Source organism: Trichosurus vulpecula, chromosome 9 (assembly GCF_011100635.1).
Source record: "Trichosurus vulpecula isolate mTriVul1 chromosome 9, mTriVul1.pri, whole genome shotgun sequence".
NCBI lineage: Eukaryota > Metazoa > Chordata > Mammalia > Diprotodontia > Phalangeridae > Trichosurus > Trichosurus vulpecula.
The window spans coordinates 72680179-72703204 of record NC_050581.1 but is presented as its reverse complement, the minus strand read 5'-3'; the positions used below and the strand labels follow the sequence as shown (position 1 = coordinate 72703204).

Here is a 23026-nt window from a genome sequence, read left to right as displayed (position 1 = left end):
ACTTTGAAAATGAGAGGGAACAATTTCACATTACCCATTTCTATGTTATGCCATTTTAATGAAAATTATTTTAAACTTAATGTCCCATTCCAATCAAAGGTTTTCTATAGAACCAGTAGCCTTACATAAAAAGCTCAATCTGTAAAATAAAATACTTGAAACAGCAGAAAACCGCTTAGGTGTTTAAAAAGTGGGCTATTTTCCAGCAGGATTTCTGCCAGCCTTCAGCACATTCTCCCCCTTTCATGATTATTTTTGCCCCCTTCAGAATGGCAGAGCTTAATGAATTGCCAATCAGGTAGAGTTAAGCCAATGATATATGGAGCAAAAACATGCCTTTAAAAATAATTTGATGTAATTTATTAAAATGGACCATTTTGGTAGAAAATTTAGGCTCTTAGGAACAGAGATGGACTTAAGGAATTTAAAAAAAATCTCCATGAAAGACAATATCTTGTAAAACAAGTTCCAGCTGTTGGAAAAAATAATATAACAAAAGCTCTAAAAGTAATGAAGACCCTTTAGTTCTCCCCTCCCCCATATAATTGGAGCCACCAGACTTATTTTAAAAATCTTATATCAAGCAGTCTTGTCACTTAAAACTCAAAGCAGGTGAAGCTATAAAATAACATACAGGTAGAAAAATTACAAGCAAATCCGAAGAAAATAATATAATGTTTTGTGTCACTTAATTACTTTTCTAAGATGTTTACATTTGAGTGGAATTTGGTTAAAAAATGGTAGGGTTAGTTTCGTCACCTGAAGTGGTATCTTATAAATTTGAGTACTCTGGCAGTTTGCCCTCGTTTTTATGAGATTAAAGTTTGATGAAATACTTTTGAAACTATCTTATCTCTTTCACCATTCAATCAGCTTCCTTATTAGAAGTGGAAGTTGTTTTATGTTTTAGAAGCCACTGCATGTAGCATTATTTCATGGTCATTCAAATTATTATTATATTTTAAATCAAAAGAGTATGTTCTTTGTTAAATCCTTGAGAGGGATGACAGATACAATCCTTTGTAACAGGTGTGGTAGTCTTCTGTTCTTGGGTCACATGTAGTGTTGCTTTACTTTGTAAATTTAAAGACTTGGAGGCATTTATCTTTTTTTGGCATTTCAATTAAAAGTTTGCTGCTCACCTTTCATTCTAACAATATAAAAGTAAATTAACACAACCTTAGTTTAATCTGAGGAACCCTAGTTTTCTAATTAGATTTGACAAGATTAGGGCACAGATCTTTCTAATATCATTAGAATTGAGATGACATCAACATATCCTTTTCACTTAGATCCCTTTCTTTATCATAGTCTGAGCTAGAATAGAGGTAAAGACAAATCAGTGATGCACTCTGGAAAGTTTTTCAAATCTAATCAATATGTAATATCCTACCCCAGAGTTTTAAGTGATTTTGTAGTATAGCAGGATTCAGTTACAATATTCATTCACTTAATGATGGTGCTTCCTGCCCTCAAAGGTCCTGTAGCCTAATAGTAGATAACCTGTCTCATCATTACCCAAATTTAGATATACCACAGATCAGTAATATAGTTTGGTGTTTCAAACCAACATCTAAGTAAGTAAACAAGCCAAAGCCAGAAGAAGATTGGAGAGAGCGGAAAATCTTTTAAAAACAAAGGGGGGGGGGTGGAGAAAGGAGTTGAGTCCATGTCATTTAGAGGGAAGACCTAGGTTTGAATTTGGGCTCTGCTATTTACTAATTTTATGTTTTAGAAAAAGCAAGTTTACCTCCCTGGGCCTGACTTCTCTCATCTAATTAGATGGATTAACTAGTTGGCCTGAAGGATCTGTAAGGTCCTTTTCATTTCTAATATTTGGGATTCTTTTGTAGGAACTAAGGCTATTCGCAACTCACTCTGAGGGGTAGGAAACACAAAACACAGGCAACTGAGTTTGTTTCACGTAGAGGATAAACCGAAGCTGATATCTTTTTGTGTCATCAGTGTGTTAGCTTCACACACTGTTCCATAAGTTTTTGCCCTTATAGCTGTGGGCCTGGACAGTCATTTCCATGTGTAGTAAAAATCTAATAAAGCTTGCTCAGTTCATACAGGAATGTCACTTTATTTGCATCTTACTTAGGCATGGCAAATTTATATATCAATTTAACATGCAAAATAAAAATGATTTAAAAGTGAAGTTAAACCATATTTTAATGTATTTTTTTCTATTTCTTTTTCAGGTATGCTTTTGGTAAGTGATTATAATTCAGAAAAATGATCTCCAGGAATTTACCTGGCAATCTATTTTGGGGGTATGTACCTTGAGAGGATTTTTATATATTTTGTTTTAGTCTGTTGCCTTTCAAAGACTTTAGTGAACAACTCTTTAATATACTCTTTACTTCTAAAAGATTCAGCTATTCTAATGCCTTAATATAATATTAGGTGCTTAGTCTTGGAATAATTTAGGCAGGCACCGTGAGCCCCCTTCTCCTCCATCAGAGAATGACCAGCTAATGCAGATGTGTGAAATCATGAATTTTTCAGATCCATTATAACCCTAGAAATTCTATCTCCACCTTGCTGGAATAGAATAAGGTTTTTGTAGGCATAGTGGTGACAGTTCAATTACATTATAATGAATACATCCACAGATATTATTATTCAACTTGATTCTCTAGGGTACATGAAAAGGAGATATGCACATTTATGCATGTAAAAAGGATCACAAAGGCACATCTCATCTTTACACACCTTGGTGAGTTTTCTACAGCATACTTAAGCCTCATACAATTCTCAACATAAAGCTAAAATGTGCATGGGGCATTCAAGTCCCAAGTAGATTGGGCCAAGGGTAGCTTGATACTGTATTCAACATAGTTGAGTAAAATCTGTGTTTTCTTAACCTACTTTTTAATTTACTTTGTTTAATAAGAGACATTTATGTGCTCTGAATAAACATAGAACAGGAAGGACTGGTTCAGAGAGCATGTAGGTATATCCAGGTAGATAGACCCTGGGAAGACAAGCTGGAAGAAAGGAGAACTGTGCATAACTGTTACAAAGGGTGTTTGTGCCCTCTGTTAATGATACAAATTCAGATGGAAGACTATTTGGTCTTGGTCTTGGAAGACCAAGGAACATTTGTGTTCTTGTGAATGTTTGAAAATTATTAGGCCTCTAAAAGATACTGGAGGAAGGAAACATTCCATAGAAATGCCCGCTTCAGTGAAGAACTCCACTTTCTTTTTGGGAGTCATAGGGAGAGAAAGGGAAAGCTTGGTGTTTTATTTGGATCAATTATATTTTTTACTATGGGACTTCTATTCTGCATAGTCTTGTTAGTCTTCCTAGTATACATAGCTGTCTGCCTTGGGAGGGGGCGAAATATTGAAGAGACAGATGGACGAGCAGGTTCCTAGTAATATTGGTGGATTTTATTGCACAATCCCTGCTATACACTTCTCCTTTCTGAAAGGAGTATTAGACTTAATAATATTATGGTAGTGGTTGTTTAATATTTATGAGTCTAATTCTTCTAGTGCCTGAGGCACTTTGGATATACTGTTAACTCTTTCACGCCACTAGCATAGAGACATAGAATCTACAGTAGTTCAGTGAATTCTTAAATTGCAGTGGTCATTTCAGATAATTAGAAAAAGGCACTCCCCATGGTCCTATTTTTTCCCATTTCTTATTTAAGAAAAAAATTCCAATGCAAAATTTCTATTAAAAATATTTATAGGCTAAGATGTAGATGTACATCTAGTAGTAGAATCCCTCTCACTAGTAGTCTTCAAGAAAAGGCTAGAATACAAATCATGCATTTGTTAGGGGATTCTTATTCGGGAATGGGTTAGCTTAAATGACCTCTAGGGTTCCTTTCAACTCTGAACTTACTTGATTCTATGATTTGGTTTAGTTTAGTTTTGGAATGAGTTTAATAGTCACATGATCTCCTACTCCTTAAGCATTTATTATCTGCAACTAAATGTCTCCCTGAGGTGAAATTTTCTTTTCTATCTTTGAAAACATGATTAGAATCAGGGTTATTTTGGAGTTATTGTCAAAGTTACTCTGGAACATTTTAAACTTTGGCGGTTGGAGAGGGACTTCCTCTCCCACCACCCCAACTATCTTTCTTCACCCATTTAATATTTTAATAGCTGCTGCTATTCCAATCCCTTATTTAGGAAGAGGAACATTTATGCAGGACTCTTAACATTTACAAAACACTTTTATCCCAACATGAACACTGCAAAGGAAACAAGACCAAGTGTCTCATTAAATGATTATTTTTGTCTTTGGGTACAAGATAAAATCAACTCTGCCAGCTCTTTTGTTTGTTCTCCAAGAAAAACCTGTGATTCATCCTTCTATTTAGTTGAAACTTCATCGACAGGGAGAATGTCAATATTAATTTTAGTATGTCATTGAGCCAATATCTCACATTTAGAGCATGCAAATACAAGAAAGATCTGTGATTTCATCCGCATGGGGAGGCTCCTATGTGGGAATTCCCTCTACTAAACCCTCTGTCTTATTAGATAAATCCAGGGGAATTAATGTAGGCACATAAATTGTGATTTTTCCAGAGTCACATAGACAGGATGTTAACCTAAGTCTTTCTGAATCCAAGTCTAGTACTTTTTTCTATGATTTGTATTTAGAGTACCAGTTACTGGTATAGTAGATAGAGAGCTAGGTCCTCAAAAGCAAGAAGTCCTGGGTTCAAGTTCTGCCTGTCATTCATACTGACTTTGCGACCCTGGACAAATCATTTAACTTCTCTGTGCGCCAAGTATAAGTTTGTAGAGGGAATTTCACCATCCATGGAGTACCTTGCAGATGTCTCTCACTTGTGGCCTTCCTGGCACAAGCAGCCCACAAAACTCCTGAGGGAGGCCAGAACCAGATTAAAATGTAATTAGAAATATTTAACAAAATAAATAAGAATACATTAAAACAATGGTAACATGTAGTTTTCTAAGTCAATATTTGACCCACAAGGATTCTTTTGTATAGCTTAGTGGAACCTATTTCTATTTGAATTTGGCATCACTATCTTATTCCATAGGTAGGTCCTGTTGCTTGGAGATAGCCCATAAACCATATGCTTTTTAGTGGTCACTGCTTTTTCTCCTGCCTCTCTAATATGGACACTATATAAGCAAAATGAGATCATACAGATCTGAGGACTGTTTTTTGCCTTTCTTGATTTCATGGATTGTCATATCAAAATGATTGATTACCTACTAGCCCACTTAGTGGTTGCTAAACCCTGCTATACTTATCTACACTGGTCCTCGGACAGTTACTATAGTCAGTCACCAAAGGCTGTTAATACTTAAAATCTTTCCATCATAGTGGAATCTATCAGAAATAGTTATTTGTTGGTGTAGCATTTGAGGGGGTCACCTCCATGTCACTCTGAGAAATTGAGGTAGAAGCTTTGTGAAGGATTTTATATTCCTTTAAGCTGAATAATTAAAACATTCAGTGATTATTTATGAAACCAGAAGGAAACCCACTACCTCTCATGTACTTTGAAACATGATTCATGAGACTCTACAGAGTTCTGGAGATTTGATACAACTAGCTCAGTATTTATATATAAAAGCAACTAGTGGTATAATGGATAGAGAGCCAGACCTGGAGTCAAGAAGACCTGAGTTCAAATTTGACCTCAGACACTTACTAGCTGTGTGACCCTGGGGAAACCATTTTATTTCTGTTTACCTCAGTTTCCTTATCTGTAAAATGAGGATAATAATAGCCCCCACCTTCCAGGGTTGTTGTGAGGATCAAATGAGATGATAGCTATTAAGCACTTAACAGTGCCTGGCACATAGTAAGAGCTACATAAATGTCAGCTAATGTTATTATTATTGTTGCTATCCATGAGACAAAGCAGTGGCATGAATGTTTTAGATGGAGTTGCTCTTTGATTTCAGCAAAGTGTTAGGCAATTGCTTTCTATTCTGCATAGTCTTGTTAGTCTTCCTAGTATACATAGCTGTCTTCCTTGGGAGGGGGAAAACATTCGGTGATTATTTATGAAACCTTCTTGTGGACTCAAGGGAGGGATAAAGGCTAGATGATAGTAGGTGATAGGTAGATGTGGAACATATAAAGAATATATTTGTCTGTTGTAAATAAGTTAGCTCTGTGTTGTGGTTTTCCAAAATGCCTCTCTGTGGAATTTATGCTCTCTTGTGGCATATTGCCTCTTCTACCTCGTATACCCATGCTGCATTGTTTTCAGGAATCTCCTGGAAATGTCTACACCTCATACCTCTGCATGAACTTGCTTTCCAATTTCTAGTTTCTTTTTCCTGCGATGTCTGAGACAGGAAATAAATTAGTTTTTTGGTTTTCACCTACTTTGGTACTGCCCCAACTTGTGGAGTACCTAAGACTGTTCTGGTGCGATGTTGGCCCATTTCCTTAGTCTGGATGCATTGGCTTGCTGTGTGTGTGTGTGGTGTGAGCTGTTCTAGTTTGGAAGTTCTGTCTCAATATATTAGTGTTGGAATGGAGTTGTAAGTTGCCTTGGAATAAAGGAGTTGTGGGGCCTCAGATTGTTGTTGTTGTACAATAATATTTCTGATGAAACGGGGGTGTCAGAGAGGCAAAGTGTGTTTTTCCTTAAGGCTGTTGTTGAAATGCATACTTCTCCCTTTTGTGGCTCAAAGAACATAGTACCTGAGCTTCATAGGCTACCCTGCTTATAGGCTTCTTTTGTTGTCTCTGCTTCCCACTCCCTTGCTCCCACACACCTCTAAAGGCTTCTCTTACCTGAGTTTAAAATTGATCAAATAAAAACCCATTACTTTTAGCATTGACTGGTCAGTTTGATGGTTGTGGAATCTCCTTTAAGAGCCAAAGCTGATTCTATGAATTGAGATGTGATAAGGAATAACACATAAATGTTTCCAAGAATATGGAATCAATGTGGCTAGACAATATGAGGTCTTATCTTTTTCTATAATTCTATAGCCATGCTTTTCTTGATTTGTTAGGTGCTGAATGGAGTTAGTGTGGTGTAGTACTGGGTACTGAGTCTGAAGACCTAGTTTCAAGTCCCAGCTCTTCGAGCTTAGGGAAGTCACTTCTCTGGTTTGAAGTCTTCTTTTCCTCAATAGGAAAATGGTGAAATCAGCTCTACCTTCCTCACAGGATGGTTTAGAGGAGAATGTGTTTGCAAAAATACAGTCCCATAAAAAGTTGAGCTGCTGTTTCATTGCTTACTTATTTTTCAAGGTTAACTATAAAACTCAGTTTTCAGAATGACTGAATAAAGCATTTATTAAGTAAGTGCTTACTATGTACAAAATGCCATGCTAAACTCTGAGGATACAGGTAGAAAAGTAAGACAGTTCGGGCTCTCAGGGAGCTTACCTTTTAATTGGGGAGACAACACCTATGTAAGGTTTCAGCCTCAAGTCAAATGGAAAAGTCCTATGTTTCTTAGGATGCTGCAGCAAAACAGTTGGTCATGTCTCTTCTGGAATATCATTATGGTATTACAATGCAGCATATTTCCCTAGCTTCCCTATTGCAAACAATTTTGTTCTTACCACATTTTTTTTCATAACATTATATTCAGCGATTCACATCTTCACCATGCAGGCTTTGAGGAAAATAAATCAGTGTGCTAAGTGAGACATTCTAGTTAATGCTTTAATCTTTAAATGTAGAAGGAAGGGCTGTCGTTGTGGAAAAAAGTTTCCCTGGGATAGACTGTTAAAAAAGTTGGAGTGGGCAGAATTCTCAGAGAACTTTCATTTTTAACAGGTCTGAAGATATGGTTATGGCAGTATCTAATTTCTTTTTAACAAGTTCATAACACAATAGTTAAGAGCTTTTATTTGTATGACATCTTTCTCCTAAGAAAGTCAACATATTTAATTTTTTTATTCTCATTTGACTGTCCAGAATTATCATGAACAAACAAGAGATAGTTGTGCCTTTCATTTTAAAGATGTAGAAACAGAGTAGGGATATCAGGGGAGTTTTCCCCAAGTTCCTATAAGTGAATCAGTGGTAAAGTATAAACTATGGCCCAAGATTTCAGGTGCCATGGGAAGTACCAGCTTAATATGGATAAAATTTTTATTTAGACACTGGAGGTTATAGTATAATTATTCCATTTGTCTTAAATGACCACTATTCTTCTCAGACTGAGTAGGTTGTGATGTATCTTTTTTATCTCCTGAATCAATAAGTAACCTGCCACTGTTCTTCAAATTCTTTGTTCACAGTAGGACTCCTTTAGTCCTGTTTTTAGATAAAATGCTGTTGCTGAATAAGATGAATGAAATGTAAATTTAAAGTGACTTTGTCAGAACACAGGAAAACCACAATATTTTTGTTATAATATAGCTGAAACAACAATGCACCATCCTTTTCTGTTTTTGAAGAAGTTGCATTGAATATTGCTGGGCTTTGAAAACAGTTACAGTTTGGTAACATTTACTTCAAAGAACAATCTTAAAAAATAATTCATCGAGTAAGCTTTGTAAATGCTGACTGTTTCCTGTACCTCTGCAGGAAGTGTGCTTGTGGATATTTGTGAGGATGGCATTTGGTAGCCTTCTGAGAACTGCATGCTGTCTGGGTGAATTTTAAAAGAAGGTGAAAGGCTAGCAAGAGTAGAAATAACAGCGAGCTATTAGGCCAAATGGGATCAACTGGTAATGCCTTTGATTGCTTTTCGTTCTTTACCTTTAGGTGAAAGCTACTCAAAATTTCACGTAAGACAGTGAGTTATGAAATATAAGTGTAACAGTTTGCATGCCACAGAGCTTTGGGAATTATTTTTACTGGTTTCTCCAAAGAAACAGAGGAATATTTTATAAAGTAAATCATGTGCTTGCTTATTTTATGCTCATCCTTTAGCAAGTGCTGAGTCATATTAAATGCTACATTTAACACTCTTCAAATGTTTCTTAAAAAGTATGGATTCTTGAGGATCCGTATCAATCAATCGGCATTTATCAAGCGTGCTAAGTGCTAAGCATACAAAAAGAGGCCAAAGATGGGTTTTGCCCTCAAGGAGTTTACAGTCTAATGGGGGAGACAGCATGCAAACAAATATATACAAAGCAAGCTACATACAGGATAAATAGGAAATAATTGACAAAGGGAAGGCACTGGAATTAACAGGGAGGGGAAAGGGAAGATACTGGAATTAAGAAGAGTTGGGGAAGGCCTCCTATAGAAGGTGGGATTTTAGTTGGGACTTAAGGAAGATAAGAAAGTCATTAGGCAGAGTTGAGGAGGGAGAGCATTCCAGGCATGGGGGAACAGCCAAAGAGAATGCCTGGATCTGAAAGATGGAGTGTCTTGTTTATGGAGCAGCCAGAAGACCAGTGCCACTGGTTCGGAGGGTATGTGTCAGGGAGTAAGGTGTAAGAAGACTGGAAAGGTGGGAGGGGGCTAGGTTACAAAGGTCTCGGGGCAGTAACAATGATCTGATGTCTGACATAAGAGGACTAAGATAGGTTTAGCATTAATATCATTTCAGCCTATTTGTGCATCTTGCCAAAGTTGACTGATTTCTTTTAGTCATAGACTCTCAGAGTTGAAAGGGACACGAGGTCATTTGGTCCAATATGCACTTGAGCAAGATTCCCATCCACACCATTCCTGAAATTTGGTCACCAAGCCTCTAACTTGAAGACCTGCATTGATGGGGAGCCTCTACTACTGCCTTCGTTACTTCATTACTTTGGAAGCTATGATTATTAGGAAGTCTTGCCTTTTACTGAGTCAACATTTGTCTCCGTTTCGTATACCCACTATTCCTAGTTCTACCATCTGGAGGCAAGCAGAATAAATCTAATTCCTCTTCTATAAGCCAACCCTTTAAATACTTGAAGGCACTTGATAATATCTCTTCTCTCAGCTACAGCTCTGTTTAATTGATCTTTGTATAATATGGTTTCAAGTTTCTTACCATATTAGTTGCTTTTCTTTGAAATGCTCTAGTTCGTTTCTACCCTTCATAAAATATGTTGCCTAAAGCCAAAACTAGCATTCCAGATTTGGTCAGAATATATAAAATAGGACAAGACTATGTAGTTACTTGATTGTGAATATTATGCTTCTTCTAATTCTGTCTAAGATTGCATTAGTTTTTTGGTCACTGTGTAACACTGTAGATATATTGAGCATGCAATTCACTAAAAATCTCAAGTCTCTTTTATCTGGAAACATTTCATTTGAACTATCCATGTCTCCATCACTTGTGCATTTAGTTCTTTGAATCCAGTTACATTTCATGTCATTAAATTTGGCCCATTGTCCTAGCCTATTGAGATCCTTTTTCTTTAGATACCTCCCATTTTTCCTCCTTATTGAAGTCATTTTTTCCCATTGGAATTTTATTCTTGAGTGCCTTCCCATCCTTCTTGAATTGACTCTCCTGTAGAATGAATGCCATGGGATCCTAGCTCTTCATATCAAATGTTTCACTACTGAGTCCAGGCCATGTAGCAGAAAATGGATGTTGTGATTCCTTCTTCAGGATAGAAATATCTTTTTTGGGGGGAGGTGTTAGACAAGTATTTTATGGTAGAGGGGAATTAAAAATGCATGGGTATTGACAGCATAAGGGAAAATTTAGGACTGAAAAAGATAAACATGCATAATCCTATATAAGTATGAAGAGTCCTACTTAAGACCTATTACAAATTGTCTGCAAAGGGATTTCTTTTTTGAGGGACATCTGTGTCCCACTTTTGTGTCTGCCGTTACTTATCCTGACACATGTGCAGAAACTGAACTCCTTAATCTCTTACTTGCTGTTTCTTTCTTGCCTAAGTGGATAAGATTTTGCTTTTTACCACCATTCCAACAAATCCGTCTGATTGAATGTTTATGATTGCCTAGGAATCAAATAATTTATCACATAGGATTTTGGGTATCTTGAAATTTTCATTTGTAAAAAGAAGGATGTAGTCTGTTGCTGGACCTTACTCAAAGACTTCCCTGTTGGCTTCCCTGTATTCCCTTTAGAGCCCAAGGTTGATTCTATAACATGATGAAGTATTGGAATAGAACTTCAGTGAAAGTCTGTCTGCCTCTCCTGTGAAGACCAGTACAACCACAACACAACACACATTATACATTTATTAAGCACCTACTATTTGCCAGGCACTATGTTAAGCCCTCTGGATACAAATGAGAAAACGACAAACAGTCCCTGCCCTCAAGGAACTTGTAGTCTAATGGGGGAAGACAACACACAAAAGGAAGCCGAAAAGTGGGAAGGAGGTGGAGAGAGATGATATCTGGTACTGGGGTCATGATGATTGTAGAGACCAAGAATCCAAGGAGTAATTGTTGTTTGGTTGTTTCAGTCATGTCTGATTCTTTGTGACCCCATTTAAGGTTTTCTTGGCAAAGACCCATTTCTTTCGCCAGCTCATTTTACAGATGAGGAAACTGAAGCAAACAGGGTTAAGTGACTTGCCCAGGGTCACATAGGTAAGAGGTGTCTGAGGCCAGGTTTGATCTCAGGTCTTCCTGACCATGTAGTCCCAAATCCAAGGAGTAAAGCTGGTGGGAAATGAAGAGTTTTTTTTTTCCTTTGGGAGGAGTTTTTGTTACTCTCTCCATTCAGAAGGGCTGAAGCTACTGAGGGTAAAGATTAGATATAAATATAAAAGCTGATAAACTGGTGGAATCTCTGTGATGATGAGTTTCTTGGTGATGAGCTTTTCCTGGGAAGGAGAAAGGAGGCAGCGAAATCCAAGGAGTACATAGCGTTTTACTAGAATGTTGGCCACTAGATAATGAATATTTTTAGTTTCAGCCACAGTTGATTAGGAAGGCTGTTTGCTGAAATATAGAGAAATGGTCATCTGTGTCTGAATAGGGACTATTCACACTGATAAAACTATGGATCCTTGAGGAAAAGCAAAACAAAAGAATTAATTTCAATTTGGCTGTCAAAAATCACTCTCAAAGAAGTGAAATCTCTATTTTCTAATTTTTTCTCCTCTGTAACCTTACAAATGATGACTTTCAACTGGATGATTTAACTCTGCTATTTGTTCCATTATACGTTTTTATCAGGTTTTGAATACTGAAATTATGCTGGAGGGAAAGTACCCTACCAGTAGTATATAGGGGTGGTTTACAGTTGGAGAGAGGCTGGAAGCAGGAAGACCTGGTAGGGTATAATCAAAATAATTGAAGATACAGTAATTGAAGTCTTGAGATTATGTGAACCTATACTAGGAAAGTAGTTGAGACATTTCAGAGCAGTATTCTAACAGCATTGATACTAAAAATGATGACATTCCCTTGAATAGAAAAAGAACATTTAATCTTTTGATATACTCCTAACTAGGATGAAAATAGTATATAGTTCTTAAGAACTGAGACACACACCTCACGCTATTAGAAAAGAATATTATGATTATAGTTAGAGGTGAATGGGACCTCAGAGTTTTTCACATTCTATCCCCTAATTAAACAGATGAAGGAACTGAGAACTGGAAAAGTCTAGAGACTTATGTAAGGTCACAGGGGTTGTAAGTTGTAGAGTTGAGATTTGAACCCAGGTCCTCTCACACCAAATCCAGCACTCTTTAAAGAAATAATGAATCATTTCTGTGGCAACATTGAATTGTATAGTGGAGAAACTAATATTAATATGATAGGCCCATAATTTTAAAGTGCTGATGGTAGAAGCCAGGCGCCTCCTCTATTTTGGGGCTGAGCCTGTTAGCAACAAGTGTTGCCATACAGATCTCTAAAATAAGGACAAATTTCAGGAAAAGAGTAAAGGTAGCAGGAAAACAAGAGTGCTATTTCAGGGTCTAAATTGAGTTATGGTACGCCTGAAGTGTGTTTTCATTTAAAAAAAAAGCATTTGGGACACACTGCTTAGAAATGTCTCTAATAGTAATAAGGAGAATATAATAGACCTTGGTATGTTTAAGAAAAGTGATACACGGTGGTAGTTACTGCCCAAGATTGATTACAAAACTCTTACCAATAATAATTAGAGAGAGGGTTTTCAAATAGAAAAAAAGAATAAAATGAAAAAAACCAAGATAATATGTAATTTAGGATGCAGTTGTAATTTGCATTGATTTAATAAACTAGAAATTATATGTCCATGACATTTATGGTTTAAGAGTTGTAGGCTATCTTTGAAAACCATTTTAGGCAAGATATTGACAGTTAAGGGAATTCTGTTTAAGTGGATACCGACCATTTTTGTTTTTTAACTAGTGTTACAATCTTGTGTTTCTATTTCTCATGTAGAGTGGGAAACTTTTCCTTATGCCTTATTAAATCTATTTTTCAAACTGTCACTTAACTAGGTCTAGTGACAGAATCGGATGTTTATATGGCCCTGGACACTTGAACTCTGGTGTTTTCAATCACAACAGCACCTCTTGCCAGCCGTTGTGAATTAAATACTCCTTGCGACCTTTTACCCTTGCTGCTCTTAAATTCATGCTTTAAAAACAGCTTAATGAGGGGTTTACTGGCCCAATTGGAAGTTTTTATTAAAACCTATTAGTGCGCTAGAGTAGCTTGCCTGAAGGAAGCGATTAGCCCAGAGCAACTAAGCTTGGAGCTGGCCTCTAGCCACACCAGGTTTTCACTAAACTGTTTCCAGATTCACGTTAACCCTAACACTAGAGTTTGCATGGTATTCATATCCTCTGTTTTAATTTATAGTTCACCTAATTCTCTTCCCAGCCCCCCATGTTCTAGAAAGCAGTTTGTTTTAATTCAATTATTCTTACAGTCAGACACAGCCTCACTCATCCAGGTTTGATTTGCTCATGAACCTCAATTATGCAGACTAGTCTAAATGTTGAATATTGCTATCCCCAAAGAAGCTAAAAATAAGTCTGGGGCCTGGTTGGAATCTTCAATTTGTACTTCATGTAATCTTTCTTCTATATGAGATGCTTCATATCATTAACTGAACAGCAATAGGGAATATTCCTTTAAAATCCTGTATTGGTTTTTGAGAAACTTCATGTATACACAGAAAAACCCTTCATGCCATTGTAACTCTATGAAATAGAAAAATTGGGTTGTCAACATGTCTTGTTCTGACTTTTGTTTATGGTCAAGATGAGAATTTAGGTGAACTGCTCAGATCTTTTTTAGGGAGAGAAGGGTAAAGAAATTGTATACCCGTTGATAATCTACTTACTGCAGGGTGTTTTTCAGTTTTCCTTTTGAATGCCTGGGCCAAACTACCATATGTCTTTAAATTGAATATCATGGAAATTCTGTCACTAAAGCTACTGCTCTATAAAGTAATATCTATAGTGACTGCCCAAGTTATTCTAAGGGAAGAACAATCTTAAGCAAGCAGAGATGATTTTAGAAGACCCGGAAATTCCACAATTGAGAAAAAATGTGCCTTGAATCCTTTTCTCTGACACATTTTCTTCATTTTTATTTTTAGTTGTTTGCCATATTAGCAGGGCATTTAGGTATGGTATTTAGACTTTTGGGCTGGGGATAATGATACCTGTTTTTTTTTTTAATTAAATTATTATAGCAGCTCTTTTTGTAGTAACAAAGAATTGGAAATCAAGGGGATGCCCATCAATTGGGGAATGGCTGAAGAAATTGTGGTATATGAATGTAATGGAATACTATTGTGCTGTAAGAAATGGGGAAGATACAGACTTCATAATAACATAGAAAAGCCTACATGATATAATGCTGAGTGAGCAGAGCAGAACCAGGAGAACATTATACACAACCACAGATATAGGGATTCTGTGATGACTAACCTTGATAGACTTGACTTTTCTCAGCAATACAAGGTTCAAAGACAACTCCAAAGGACTCATGATGGAGAGAGCTATCTACATCTAGAGAAAGAACTATGGAGTCTGAATGCAGACTGAGGCAAACTGTTTGCTCTCCTTTTTTTTTTTTGTTTTTTTCTCTTTTGTTTTTGTTTTATTTTTAGTTTTGTTTCTTCTTTCTCATGATTCATTCCGTTGGTTATAATTTTTCTTTACGACTTGACTTGTGTAAATAAGCTTAATATGAAGTTATATGTAGAGGATATATCAGATTCCATGGCATCTTGGGGAGGAAGGGGGGGCGGGGGGAGGGAGAAAATCTGGAACTCAAAATCATGCGGAACTGAGTGTTGTAAACTAAAAATAAAAAATCTTAATTAAAAATGTTTTTATTTTATTTTTTTGTGTTTACAGTTATTATTTGATTTGTCTTTATATCAGCTTAATTTATGATGTTCCTTCCCTGCCCAGTGAGTTTTCCTTTGTAAAAACTTTTTTTAAAAAAGTGAAAAAGAAAATCAGTTATTAAAACTAATCAACATGTCAGCTGACCACATACTTATTTGCCTTTATTAACAATTTCTAAATCCTATTTACTCAACTAAAGTCCACTTCTGATGTCTCCTTATAGCTTAGAGTGTGACCCATTGGCCTTAAAGGCTGTGCATAAGCTCTGCTAGGGCCTACTAAGATAGAAAGGCTTCAGGTATATCTATCTTCTGAAGCACAACCTTAGCTAAATGGGGAGAGGCTTGTTATCAGGTATTTTGATTCCACTCTTGTATCTTAGCTATTTCATAGGCTTCATCCAGAGACAAACCATTTTCATGTATATTCAACAAATTTCATAATATATACCTGTTATTAGTATAGCAATATAAGAAGGATGACCCCTCTCATAAATAGGGTTACTCAGTTTATCAAAGCCACTTACTGGTTATCCTTTAGCCTGTTATTTTATTGTTCCCATGCTTTATCTTATCACCCCAAATTCTATGTTGATCTAGGGTTTTATTTATATATTCTCTTATTAATTAATAAAATGTAAACATCTCTCAATCAAGTAAGCTCAGAACTCCCACTCCAGTTAATTAAATAGTATTTATTCAATAAAATGAAGATATATTTGTTACTTATGTCTCTCTACACATATTAAATGGGAAGGAGACAGCAGTTCACTAAGGCATAGATGTGGGGGTGGAGAATCTAAGGCCTTGAGGCCACATGTGGCTCTTTGGGCCTCAAGTGTGGCCCTTTGACTGAATCTAAACTTCACAGAATGAATCACCTTAATAGAAGGTTTTGTTCTGTTAAACTTGGACTCAGTCAAAAGACCTCACCCAAGGACCTAGAAAGCCACATGTGGCCTCAAGGATGCAGGTTCCCCACCCTTGGCATAGAGAATTTTGATCTGCATAACTGCAAGAAGTACACACAGATTAAATCCTGAGTCTTAAAATTGAAGTTACAACATTTTAACCTCTTTTAAGTACAGATCGTTACTGCTAGTACTACTACTACTGCTAATGATATTACTACTATTCCTCTTGCAGTGAGGGCTTAAAGTGATTGGCTGTTTATTTTCCTCAACTCCACTGTTAAAATGATCCATTTCCCCTATGTTATAGAATTTGTTAATGAATTATATTTTCAGTAATTTATTTAATTCCAGGAGATTAAGAAATTTAGCATACATAGATATGAGTAACATATACCTCTATTTTTATTTAATAAGTACTTTTTGTTTAACTTGGGTTAGGCTTCTCAATCAATTAATCAATTAATTGAGAGATGTTTAAATTTTTTTAATGAATGTTTATAGTTTATTAATGAATAAAAGAATATATAAATACACCCTGGGTCAACATAGAATTTGGGATGATAAGATATAGTATAGGAACAAAGAAAGTAACATGCTGAGAGGTGGCCAACAAGTGTAGTTGATAACCTAAGTAGCCCTTTTATATGTGAGAGGTCAACCTTCTAATATTGCTACACTAACAACAGGTACAGGTTATTAAATTTATTGAATGTACATGAAAATTGTTTGTCTCTCGATGGAGCCTATGAACTAGTTAGAATACAAGAATGGAATCAAAGGCCCTCCATGGACAACATATCTATGAATCTAGCCAACAATATATTGATAACCAAGTGTTAAACAACAGAGAGTTGTAGAAATAGAGGGACTTATGTTGTCAATTCAGGAAAAGATATTATCCCTTAAGGTGCCTAGATTGCTAGATCAATGAAGATTATGCAAAGAAATGGTAGTAACTGTGCAAATCATTACTTCAAGGTGTTAAAACTTAGCACCTAATACCTAGCAGACTGTGATCTGGTGGCTAGAATTATACCACAGGAGATCACTATCCTTAATGAGCTAAAAGATGACTAATCCCTAAGAATCCTATACAGACTTCAAAATATCCTGTTAAACTCAATCAATTAATGGTACTAGAACTAGACCATTATCACAGAATAAACTCACAATTGCCCACTGATCCCCTAAAACTGTAAGAACAAAAATTTTAGATATATCTCTGTCCCAAATACTCACGGTTTTCAAGCTTCATGGAATGAAAAGCTTTCAATATATGAGGACCCCATCCAGGAGATTAAAATCACATGAAAACAGAATGAGGTACATTTCATCCCTGTTCTGTCTGCCAGTAGAGCTGCACTGAGAAGTTTCAGTGAACCTACCAACAGTGACGTGCATCATAATATTTTTATTCAACTACAAAATAAGTTATTTTATTCATGTGTTCAACAATCCATAGAACATTAGCTATGAAAGACTATGATCAGAATAGGGACTTGTCTGAGAGCCATTTCTATCTGAATCCTATTGGAAAAGATGATAAGAAAGAGAAAGATGATGGTAATAACATTACTGTAACAATAAAAGGAAGACAATAGGGTAGTGACTTGTTTCTATCTAAACCCCATGGAAAGAAGATGAGAATAAGATAACTGTGATAATAGTAATGATAATAATAGCTCACATTTCTGAAGGTGATTAAGCTGCTCTTTATCATGCTTTCAGATCCATAATGATTTTGGACAACTTTTCTCCAGATTTCTAAAATAATTATTGACATTTTTAATAGCTTCCCAAACATCATCAATTTAGATATTTGATTAAATTGTGCTCTCTAATTCACAGCATTGTGTAACTTTGGAGGAAATGCATAGTTTTGTACATCCAATATGTAGTTGCTCATACTTATTGCTTTCTAAAGGAGAATTGTAAATGATTACATCAGCTTGGGTTTATAGAATGCTTTTTGTACTGAAGGATTGCATAAATGCTGTGCAGATTCTATAGAAAGAAATTATTTTATTCAGTACCAAAATGTAGCTCCCTCTAATATGAAATATGGTTAAATACTTAAAATCTACACACTAACATCACAAATATTTTTGTGTATCAGGAAGTGTATCATCCCATTAAAATTATGGAGAATTGGATTAGAGGAGTGTTTATACCAGTATGCCAGAGAGAGAGAGAAAGAGAGCGGACACAGGGTAAGTTGAAGATGAAGGGAAGATATCTAAAAGAAATAAAATCCAATTAAGCGATGAGAGAGGAACATATTGAGAGAGGGAGATAGGGAGAGATAGAATGGGGTGGATTATCTCACATAAAGGTGGCAAGAGGAAGCAGTTCTGTGCGAGGAGGGGAGAGGGCAGGTGAGGTAGGAATGAGTGAATGTTGCTCACATCAGATTTGGCCTGAGGAGGGAATACCATACATACCCAATTTGATATCTTACCCCACAGGAAAGAAGAGGGAAGAAGATAAAAAGAGGGGGAGATGATGGAGGGGAGGGCAGATGGGGGTGGAGGTAATCAAAAACAAACACTTTCAAAAGGGGACAGGGTCAAGGGAGAAAACTCAATAAAGGGGGAGGGGTTGGGAAGGAGCAAAATATAGTTAGTCTTTCACAACATGAGTATTGTGGAAGGGTTATACACATGTGGCCTATGTTGAATTGCTTGACTTCTTGGGGAGGGTGGGTGGGAAGGGAGGAGGGGGGAGAATTTAGAACTCAAAGCTTTTAAAAACAGATGTTCAAAAACAAAAAAAAAAGTTTTTTGCATGCAACTAGAAAATAAGATACACAGGCAATGGGGCGTAGAAATTTAGCTTGCCCTACAAAAAAGGAAGGGAAAAGGGGATGGAAGGGGAGTGGGGTGACAGAAGGGAGGGCTGACTGAGGAACAGGGCAACCAGAATATACGCCATCTTGGAGTGGGGGGGCAGGGTAGAAATGGGGAGAAAATTTGTAATTCAAACTCTTGTGAAAACCAATGCTGAAAACTAAATATGTTAAATAAATTAAAAAAAAATCTCTGCCTCTGGATATGAACATAGTATGTCATACATGTAATGAATGAGATAAGCTTTGGTATATTTCTCTCTTATAGGTTGTAAAGCTTGTGCAACATATTGTTGACACATGGTGGGACTATTTTTCATCCCTTGTGGTAGGACTTTCAATTGTAATCTCCTGTGAGGTTCCTTGAGATTAAACAGAATCTGTGGGATGTAATGGAATAGTATAGAAATAATCTTTTAAATCTATAATCCATAAAAGCCAGTGCCTAGGTATCATGTTAGGTTGGTCCTGGTTGAAGATTTCCCATAGTTTCCATTCTATCATTAATTTTTCTCAAGTCAGTAAGCATTCTCCATTTTCCAGATTTCTTTCTTATAGTGAAAATAGGAGAATTCCAAGGACTGTTGGAGCTTTCGATGTGCTCTGCCTTTAACTGTTCATTAACAAGGGCCTGTAGTTTTTCTGATGTTAAAAGCCATTGTTCGAACCATACTGGGAGCCCATCCTTCCAGGTTGTCTTAGGCGTCCTCTTCTTAGAATTTTTGACAGTGGCCCTTCCTAAAAATCCTGGGGGCGGAGGTGAGATCGTATAGTGACCTTCATATATCCCAAGGTCTCTCCCCCATAGATTTATAGGTAGATGTGATAAAACATATGGTCTGAGTTTTCCTTTCTGTTTCTCTACCTCCCAGCTTAACCATCCTGCACTTTGTTTTGGGATGGTGACCGTCCCTACTCCTTGCAGTGACATATCACTTGTTACTAGTGGCCAGGCTTTTGGCCAGAGTTGGTCTGTGATGATTGATTTGTCTCCTCCAGTATCTATCAATCCTTCAAATTCTATGCCTTCTATTTTTTTATTTTCAAAGTTCGTCTTTTTCTGTAATATCTTGTACCCAGAAAGCCTCTCTTCCTGTGGTTCCAAATCCTTGTGAGCCCTGAACCTTCTGAAAATAATTCCCGGGGGTTTCATATTTATCTATTCTCTCCCCCTATACTATATGTAATAAGATTTTGATTTTTCCCATGTAATCTGATTCTACTAACCCAGGGACTATAATGAGCCCTCTGAGGTTGGAGCTACCACATCCTATAAGGAGTCCTGCTGGTAAGGTAAGAAGTGGGCCATATAAACTCCTCCAGATGGAGATAGTGTAGTCATTTGCGCACTGCCTGGGGTAGCATGAAGGAAGTCTTTTATGATGAGGGGTAAAGTATGTTGGAACCCTCTGAGGGGGAACCAGGGAAAGGGTGGCCCCTATTGTTTGCCGGGACAGGGCTACCCCAAGGGCAGTTTCCCGAATTCAGACAGCATTCTGAATACCCAACGGTTCCCTTTTCCACACCTAAGGCACAGTGTGGTTGGTCTGGAGGCAGAACTTTTCTGTATCCCTTTATGTGGTGCTCTACATTCCTTTTTCATGTGTCCAGGCTTTCCAACATTATAGCATTTTATCTTTTTTTTTCTTTTTTAAATTTAATTTATTTAATATATTTAGTTTTCAGCATTGTTTTTCACAGGAGTTTGAATTACAAATTTTCTCCCCATTTCTATCCTCCCCGCCACTCCAAGATGGCATATATTCTGGTTGCCCTGTTCCCCAGTCAGCCCTCCCTTCTGTCACCCCACTCCCCTTCCATCCCCTTTTCCCTTCCTTTCTTGTAGGGCAAGATAAATTTCTACGCCCCATTGCCTGTGTATCTTAATTTCTAGTTGCATGCAAAAACTTTTTTTTGTTGTTTTTGAACATCTGTTTTTAAAACTTTGAGTTCCAAATTCTCTCTCCCCTTCCCTAAGAAGTCAAGCAGTTCAACACAGGCCACATGCGTATCATTATGTATAACCCTTCCACAATACTCATGTTGTGAAAGACTAACTGTATTTTGCTCCTTCCTAATCTATCCCCCTTTATCCAGTTTTCTCCCTTGACCCTGTCCCTTTTTGGAAGTATTTGTTTTTGATTACCTCCTCACCCATCTGCCCTCCCTTCTGTCATCCCCCCCCCCCTTTTTATCTTCTTCCTCCTTCTTTCTTGTGGGGTAAGATACCCAATTGAGTGTGTATGGTATTCCCTCCTCAGGTCAAATCTGATGAGAACAAGATTCACTCATTCCACCTCACCTGCCTTCTCTTCTCTTCCTACAGAACTGCTTTTTCTTGCTACTTTTATGCGAGATAATTTACCCCATTCTATCTCTCCCTTTCTCCCTCTCTCAATATATTCCTCTCTCATCCCTTAATTTGATTTTATTTCTTTTAGATATCATCCCTTCATATTCAACTCACCCTGTACGTGCTCTCTCTCTCTCTCTATTTATATGTATATATATATACACACATACATATATACACATATAAACCCACATATATACATATACATACATACATACATATATATACATACATATATACATATATCTCTATATATTTATATACATCTTCCCTTCAGCAACCCTAATACTAAGGTCTCATGAATCATACACATAATCTTTCCATGTAGGAATGTAAACAAAACAGTTCAAATTTAGTAAGTCCCTTGCGATTTCTCTTTCTTGTTTACCTTTTCATGCTTCTCTTGATTCTTGTGTTTGAAAGTCAAATTTTCTATTCAGCTCTGGTCTTTTCACTGAGAAAGCTTGAAAGTCCTCTATTTTATTGAAAGCCCATATTTTGCCTTGGAGCATGATACTCAGTTTTGCTGGGTAGGTGATTCTTGGTTTTAATCCTAGCTCCATTGAACTGCGGAATATCATACTCCAAGCCCTTCGATCTCTTAATGTAGAAGCTGCTAGATCTTGTGTTATTCTGATTGTGTTTCCACAATACGCAAATTGTTTCTTTCTGGCTGCTTGCAGTATTTTCTCCTTGATCTGGGAGCTCTGAAATTTGGTGACAATATTCCTAGGAGATTTTTTATTGGGATTTATTTGAGGAGGTGATCTGTGGATTCTTTCAATTTCTATTTTGCCCTGTGGCTGTAGAATATCACCTCTGCTGCCCCTGGGGTGGTGGCCAAACTGCAAACTCCTTCTTTCACTCTGTCCCCAGCAGCTTTTCCCACTAACCTTCTCTGTTGTCTTTGGTGTTTGTGGGTTGAGAAGTCTGGTAACTGCTGCAGCTCACTGATTCAGGGTGCTAGGGCACGCTCCGCCCAGCTCCTCGTCTGATTGCTCCGCACTGCCCACGCTGGGCTCTGCTCTCCTCCGCTCCCAGCTCCATCCAGGATAGACCTTACCCAGAGACCATCCAGGCTGTCCTGGGCTAGAACCCTGCTTCCCTCCGCTATTTTGTGGGTTCTGCAGTTCTTCTCTGTTGTCTTTGATGTTTGTGGGTTGAGAAGTCTGGCAACTGCCACAGCTCACTGATTCAGGGCGCTAGGGCCCACTCCGCCCAGCTCCTGGTCTGGTTGGTCCACGTGGCCCACGCTGGGCTCTGCTCTGCTCCGCTCCCAGCTCTGTGTGCGAAAGACCTCATCCAGCAACCGTCCAGGCTGTCCTGTGCTGGAGCCCTGCTTCCCTCTGCTATTTTGTGGGTTCTGCAGTTCCAGATTTGGTTCAGAGCCTTTTTAATAGGTTTTTGGAGGGACTTGGCGGGGAGCTCACGCTAGTCCCTGCTTTCCAGCTGCCATCTTGGCTCCACCCCCTCCCATTATAGCATTTTAAAATGGTTTTTGGCTCCTGTTGTTTAAAAGCATGGTATACCAGTGTGCCCACTTTTTGGCATCTTTGAATCATCTCAGAGATGGTCATACAAGATCCCCCACCTAGCAGGGCTCCCTTACAATCTGCATTACAGTTTTCAACTGCCAACTTTTGTAACAATTTATTGGCAGCTTCAGCGTCCCCTATACTCCTTTGGATGGCTTGTGTGAGTCTATTAAGAAAATCTGGGAATGTTTCTGTTGTCCCCTT

The 23026-nt window shown here is 37.4% G+C and overlaps 1 protein-coding gene across 1 annotated transcript in view; it reads left to right on the top strand.

Moving 5' to 3' along the window:
• LMF1 (lipase maturation factor 1) overlaps positions 1–23026 on the top strand; it is a 737441-nt gene that overhangs the window by 100087 nt on the left and 614328 nt on the right. Inside the window, exon 3 of the mRNA XM_036739038.1 lies at positions 2205–2215. Within this exon, the coding sequence (XP_036594933.1) occupies positions 2205–2215 (11 nt within the window). The remainder of the gene's footprint in view (positions 1–2204; positions 2216–23026) is intronic.